This window comes from Fragaria vesca, linkage group LG6 (genome assembly GCF_000184155.1).
Source record: "Fragaria vesca subsp. vesca linkage group LG6, FraVesHawaii_1.0, whole genome shotgun sequence".
Taxonomy (NCBI): Eukaryota; Viridiplantae; Streptophyta; class Magnoliopsida; order Rosales; family Rosaceae; genus Fragaria; species Fragaria vesca.
Genome location: NC_020496.1, coordinates 34,586,829 through 34,593,756, shown reverse-complemented (window position 1 = coordinate 34,593,756; position 6,928 = coordinate 34,586,829). Strand labels below are relative to the sequence as shown.

General features: G+C 37.5%; 1 protein-coding gene across 1 annotated transcript; it reads right to left on the bottom strand.

The window, feature by feature from the left end:
• Positions 1-259: 259 nt before the first annotated feature.
• On the bottom strand, positions 260-5,177 carry LOC101308401 (probable catabolite repression protein creC-like). Its single transcript, XM_004304371.1, has 11 exons — positions 4,775-5,177; positions 4,044-4,355; positions 3,864-3,972; positions 3,689-3,782; positions 3,416-3,503; positions 3,208-3,291; positions 2,075-2,171; positions 1,890-1,977; positions 1,599-1,704; positions 1,428-1,520; positions 260-995 (listed from the first exon to the last, which is right to left on the bottom strand). The coding sequence occupies exons 1-11, from the start codon at positions 4,955-4,957 to the stop codon at positions 597-599; spliced, it is 1,653 nt and encodes a 550-aa protein (XP_004304419.1). The 5' UTR covers positions 4,958-5,177; the 3' UTR covers positions 260-596.
• Between the last annotated feature and the right edge of the window lie 1,751 nt (positions 5,178-6,928).

Genomic DNA, 6,928 nt, shown 5'->3' with positions numbered 1-6,928 from the left:
TGAAACAAAACTTATTTTGCTGTTAACTAGCATGAGTGATCGAGTTGGTAAAAGTCTAGGTATGGAATCTCATACTCAGGTTTAAAACCTAACACTAATTGAAGTTAAATCTCAATATATTCTTGATTACCAAGGAGGAAGAAACAACATTCTGACATGATCTTCTAACACAGATTAGAAAGCCTGTAATCTCAAATAATTTAAAAAAAATAAAAAAAACAAAAAAAAAACAACTTGTCTTGCTGTCTATTATATACATGATATGAACAGCTTTTATAATAGAACCAGTTGGGAAATGCTGAGAGAAACAGATCTCAAGGGAGGAACAACATATTATTCTCGTCATTCAATAAATATGTTTCAGAAACAGCCGTGCTGTAATTACAAACGGGGTTGTTTCTCTTACTGCCTTCAATGGCGATTTTCTATACAATAGAATCAGTTGGTCGCATGGCAATTGGGAATGCCAGTCAGATTACGCTCACAAAGTGCTATTCGGGAAAAACCAACTGGTAAGAGTAGAAAAATGGCTACACGAGAAAATCAAAATGTACTCTATGGAAAGAAGCTTGTTTTGCTTACTCTCTGATGACAGATCATTGCTTAAGATTGGTACTGGCAACCTTGCTTGACAGCAAAGGCTTCTCCTTCAAGCTGGGACTTAACACAGTTTCCCCGTTGCTTGATTGGCTTTCTGAAACCCCAGGTCTCATCCAAATTTTAATATTCCCTTCACGGCAGACAGTAAGAACTGATTCTTGAGTAAACAAAACGCCAGAGAGAGGTTCAGTGTGCACACGATGAGCAACAAGAGGTGAGATCTTTAGAACATCTCGCATGCTTGGAGCAGGCTGCAACGTACCCACTGGTAGTGCATTGTCCCAATGAGATGATTGGCTTCCAGTACTATATGTGGGGGAACCACCTGGAGGGCATCGGCGCAATGGCACCACAATCTCATCCATTTCCAGGTCCCACAGAAGTAATTGTGTGTCCTGCACACAATCAGAAAACTACAAACATCAGGACTAATAATAATTTAAAAATTACACGCACCACCTCAGTTACTTCAATATTTTCCTAACCAATTTTTGCAAAAGGCAATTTTATCTGAGAAAACAAATAAGGGGTTTGAGGAAAAATACTAGAATAAAGAGGAATAACAAGGTCATAAATTTTCTCAAATGCACTCACTTCAAATCCTGAAAAGTTCTTATGCTAAGTGTATTCTTATCAGACCATTGTATGTTGACCACTTCCATCTTACACTACACTATCTGAAATGTCAAATATATGCATGAACATAAAGATGAGAGCCAAAAAAAAAAATTAAATTTAAGAAATGAATGTACGATAACTACAGCATTATGCTTTTCTATTATCTAATTATGTAAATATTGATAAGAACCGCCCTAATTATCTGATACCTGACCAACTGAACCAAACCGGTACATGACAGTTTCCCCGATACCTTCTGAATTTGGTGATGACCAATATGGATCAAACGCCACGCCACTGACCTGCCAGCAGCATCCAGTAATAGTTTAATACGGCAGCTCTATCAGGTATTTATAACAAGCCTGATTCTAGAAACTTACCCAAGAATTGTGCCCCTCTCCCCATGCTACAACTTTCCGATCTTCCATACTCCAAACTTGAACCAGATCATCTTCACCTCCTGCCAGTATGTATTTTCCATCCATGCTGTTCAGAAGCATGTGCAATCAATCACACAATCATCACAAAAGAACAATCATATCTTAATACAAAAAGAGCCACAAATACAGGAACTTAAATCTAAAGGTAAGCTAGGGGATTGGAAGAATATCAACAAAGATCAGCAGCAAGCTAATAAAAAATTATAAACAAAACAGTTAAAGACTGCAAACCTCCAAGCACAACATAGCTGAGCACCATAGTAACTTTTCCCCCCACATATAAGCTGCTCTTTTGAGTAGTCAAAAACACGTAGATAACCTGCATTTCGTAATTAATTCTAGCTCATATTCTTCAAAAAGAAACTAATAAAACAGAGCAAATGGGCAATGCAAACAACATCATATTGAAATTATACCGTCTCTTCCAACAGTTGCTAAATACGCTCCATCAGTTGAAAAAGCAATACTATTGATTGAACCTAGGCATATATGCCATCTGGCAATTGGGTTACTCTGCACAAGCATAGTAGGAGTCAAAAAACAAATAATCTCAGTGCTGAAGGAAGCAGAAGTATAAACTCAGCATGTCCGATTCACATATATCCAAAAAATTATCTAATATTTATCAGTCGTTTTGTACATGCAACTGCAGTTATTCAGCCAAGTCACAAGAAAAACATTCCAGCACACCACATATAAACACTAAGATCTCAACCACAATACCCTCTGTTAAAAGTAAGAGGATCTACTAGCCTAAAAAAAAAAGGGTTATTTAAACAACCACTGATAATTTCCCAGCTCCAAGTTAAATTATGCACCATGCATCTTCACTAACATATAATGAGAAGGGAATATTTTTACACTTTTATAGTCAAGGACCTCAGCTTCCATGCTCTACCTTTCAATCAAATTTACCTAGTGCTGCGACCTTAAAAGATGAATGTGTAGACAAACTCCTGTCACTTCTGGATGTATGAACTTCAGTAACTATCACCAATGTAACGGACAAAGATCACGTGACAATATACTTAATCTATAGCCTATCTTAGCATCGAATTCTGTGGTTCATCCTAAATCCATATGTTTCTAGATTCTAATAGAGGCATCCAATTGGGTTACAAACGGTAAATCCAGCCGGCACAAGACCTCCTAATGATTCTGGTTTGGGAGAAACGTTAGAGATGTAGATCAAGCGAGAGAGAGAGAGAGAGAGAGAGCCTAGCTGAAAACAATTATAACTGTTATATGAACTAAAACAACTAACAGAGTGAAGATTGAGTAGTCACAAGTCCAGCAAAGTGCCCTTATTAGACTAGGAATTCGCTGTATAAAATTACCCAAAGACCATGGTGAAAGCAACTTGTATCAAAATGTGGACAATCTGTGACACCAGTATAAGAGCATTGTGCCATTCACTTTAAAACTTGAAATACTAATCCCCATGGTGATATAGCAGCTGTGTTATATCATTCCCTTATCAATTAACAGAATACCTTGTAGAAGAAACATCAACGTGTGTTTTGAAAAGAAAACAAGCACAACTCAATACCTTACTGTAACGTGCATGTGCAACAGAAAATTGAGCTTGATCCTTTATAACAGGGAATGAAGTATCGCCTGCACCATCTTTGCTCTATTGAAAAAACAACGAAAACATAGCACACTCAGAATCTCAGATTACTTGAAACCAAAAAAAGAATCATGGAATATTAAAGTAAAGGCAGTGAAAAGTATTTCTATAGATAATAGAAGCTCGCCTTTTCATATACATACAGATTCCCATCAGCATGAGCAACAACAAAAGAGCCATCACCACCAGGAACCCATGCAACACTAGTACAACGGCTGTTGAAAACAGTGTATTAGGCAATATATTCCACAAAACTGTACAAAGAAGTCAAACCATCTCACAACTCTCAAAAGAGGTCTATTAAGGAATGACAAACACAAGCAAGAAATGTTAACATATAGCATTCTCTGGGAAGCAGCTTGAAATCAAGTACAAACAAAAGAAAAGAATTTGCACTTGCCTAATACTAACAGAACCATCTTTGTTATAATGCTGAGCCCCAACCAGCTTCTTTCCGACATCTTGTAATTGTTGTCTCAGTGACACTGAGTAGACTACAAGAGCATTTATACAACCTTTAGAATTTGAAATTTCAAAGACAAGATTTGATTTCAGAGTCTAGCAAACATTTATACCATCGCCAGAGTTCAATCCAATAACCAAATCATGACCATCCTTGGCGTCTTGATCAAATGCGTGGCACACGGGATTCGAATTACTGAAATGTATAGACTTTATTGGATCCTGCAAGCAACAAGAAACCTATCATAAACCAACTCCATCACCTAAACAACAACAAATAAGTCCAAGAATACCTTGTCTTGAGTATTCAAATCACTAATGTAGATTGCATCTCCCACATTGAAGATCAGGTAAGAACCTTTCCCATCAAAGTTGGAAGTAGAAGTTGAATTACTTGAACTGGAAGCCACCAAAGACCCTACTCTACTACTCGCGCTAACACTCTTACTCACACCATTCCCTCCAACAAAGCTAAGCCTGCTCCCATTACTAGCACCCAACAACCTTGCTGCAGCTGACCGTACACCACTGCTAGTACTAAAGCTTGAAGATGGTGCAGTCGGGGTTGTTGGGGCAGGCTTGTCCTTAAGATGCGCTAACGTTACCTGATAATCAACAGCCAACACTAAGCTCATATATCATAATGTACAGGTTTCAATACAAACCTGAAACATCCCTATCAACTTATAATCCTCGAAAATTACTCTACCAGAAGTAACTACAAGACAATGTAGCAATACCAAATAAGAAACACGGAAAGCCAAAATTCACCTATAATGTAATCGAAAAAAAAAATCTTGGTCCTTAAATACCTCACACTTCCAACATTAACAACACTCCTTTCAACCACTAGATTTCACTTTTGAGCAAAACCCACAAAGCTAAAACCACCCAATGCTAAATTCTTCCTAACACAAACCTAAAAACCCATCACAATCAAAAACCCAAAAAGGAAAAATCCAATCTTTACACAACCAATGCTTCAAATAAGTAAAATTAACAAAATGGGTAATGAAAATTTAACCTGAGTGACAGTTTTGCCGTGAGGGTAGTGAAGAAGGCCGGAAGGGTGAGCCTTCTCGTATTGAAGCTTGTACCTTCCCTCAGGGGTCTTGAAATAGGTCTTTAGCCCCGGCGACTGGGCGTTGTTGTTGGCCGCCGACGAAGAAGCCGTTGACGACATCATACCGTTGGCGGTGTTGATCATGGCGTCGATTACGATGCACCCAGCAGCATACGATCATGACCCTCCTGGGGTTTTTGAGAAAATGGTTGCTCTTTCTGTTTTGGGTTTTGGATTTAAGAGCAGAAAAGGTGGGTGTTCTTTAATCTTTGCTGTGTTTAATGGCTTCCGGATCAAATGGGCTTTGCACTGTGTCTCTGGTGTTGTTGGAAGTTGTGAGTTTGGATTTTGACTGTTGTGATGTGTCAGTCAACAGAGTGGACGGCTCGGATGAGGTGATCTTTGTGGGACTGCAAATAGTGTGGGAAGAGCAGTGTGGTATGAACCAGCGAATCGCATTTGATTTTAGCTTGGACGAAGAGATTGGATTGGTTATTTTTGAGACACTTTCCTTTGAGATATTCGATAATATTCATATGATATTCAAGTTAGGGTAAAATTGAGGTTCAAATAAATCATTGTTAGAGAAAAAAAAATGTCACGTTTCAAGAACGATGAATAAAATATCACTTATAAGGTGATTCACAGTTAATATCTTTTTTTTTTTATAAAAAATACTTAAAATTAAATAATTGAGTTTATAATGTCAAATACAAGAACATGAGTAGCTTCAATAGGAACTCTATTCACCCAAGTATTACCATTGGGCAAAGAATGACGTAGATGTGTTATTGCATCAGCTACAAAATTTGCCTCCCTAAAAACTTGTCTAAAAGAGATGAACACAAACTGAGCCGCTACTGATTTGATGTCTTCTACTATTTTAATAAGTCTCCATGGAGGATCAAAGACCTCATTAACTGCATCAATGACTATCTTGGAGTCTCCTTCCACTTCCAATCTGGTATGCCATTGGCTTTGGCATATACAAGGCTGTCACAAAACGCAAGAGCCTCTGCAACTGGAATTAAACATTCACAGTCAATATCTTTACCGAAACATTTTGTCATAAAACTTAAACCTTATAAGAGATGAAGATGTTCAGTTGATAAAATATCTTGGTATAACATGTCACAAATCATGATTTTTGTTTAACATGTATTAGTTGAATGCTCTCTTATTTACATACATTTGAAAGTGTAGTTTCACGATATGAATAAATCCTCTTTTCTAAGATTGTTTAAACCTTGGTTATATGATTCTAAGGATGTTCACAAACTTATCATGGCACACAAAAAGCCAATTTTTTAACTTAGAAGAATCATTGAAGAGGAAGAGGAGGAGGAGCAAACATTCAAGCATCGCACATTGTGTGTTGTAACTTGTATCTTCTATGGGGCTGTGGGAAGAACTTTGGGTTTAGGCACAAAATAAAAAGGATAGTTTTTGCTTGGCTGCAAGCCTCAAAATAGGATTACCCTTGCTTCTTTAAGTTCTTCACATGAATCTGTCTGGGCCAACTTTGGAATGTCAACTAGTTCCAGTGAAGAGATCGGATAGGCTTTTCTTAAAGAACTAATTACTTGTCACTCCATTAACTTTCATGCGCTTGACAGTTTACTCCATTAACTTTCAATTTCAATCGATTACTCCATTAACTATCCAATGTCACACAATTAGGTCCATCCGTTAAGTCGCCGTCTAAATCAGTGGTTAAGTTGCTGACTGGACATATTTTTCAACTGGAAATTCCATTTAACACCCCACCTCTCTCTCTCTCTCTCTCTGGCCAGCCATGGCTTCCCAAACAATAAGTAAGCTGTGGTTTTTGGCTTCATTTTCCACTCACTCAAATCCAACAAAAGTTTATGTACCAAAGCCTATTATAAAGATAGGATTACAAGCTTTAAGTACATAGCTTAATTTTGAAAACAAAGCCGTGGATAGGAAGTTATGCTCTCTCAAAGTTGAAGCAAAAATCTGAAAACCCAGAAAATTTCAGCTTTTGGTCTGAATCTGCTACTGTTTTTGGTCAAGCAATTTGACAAACCAAATGTTGACCAAACCCTCTGAATTTTACACACATAAATATGGATATATGAGCTTTTACAAAGG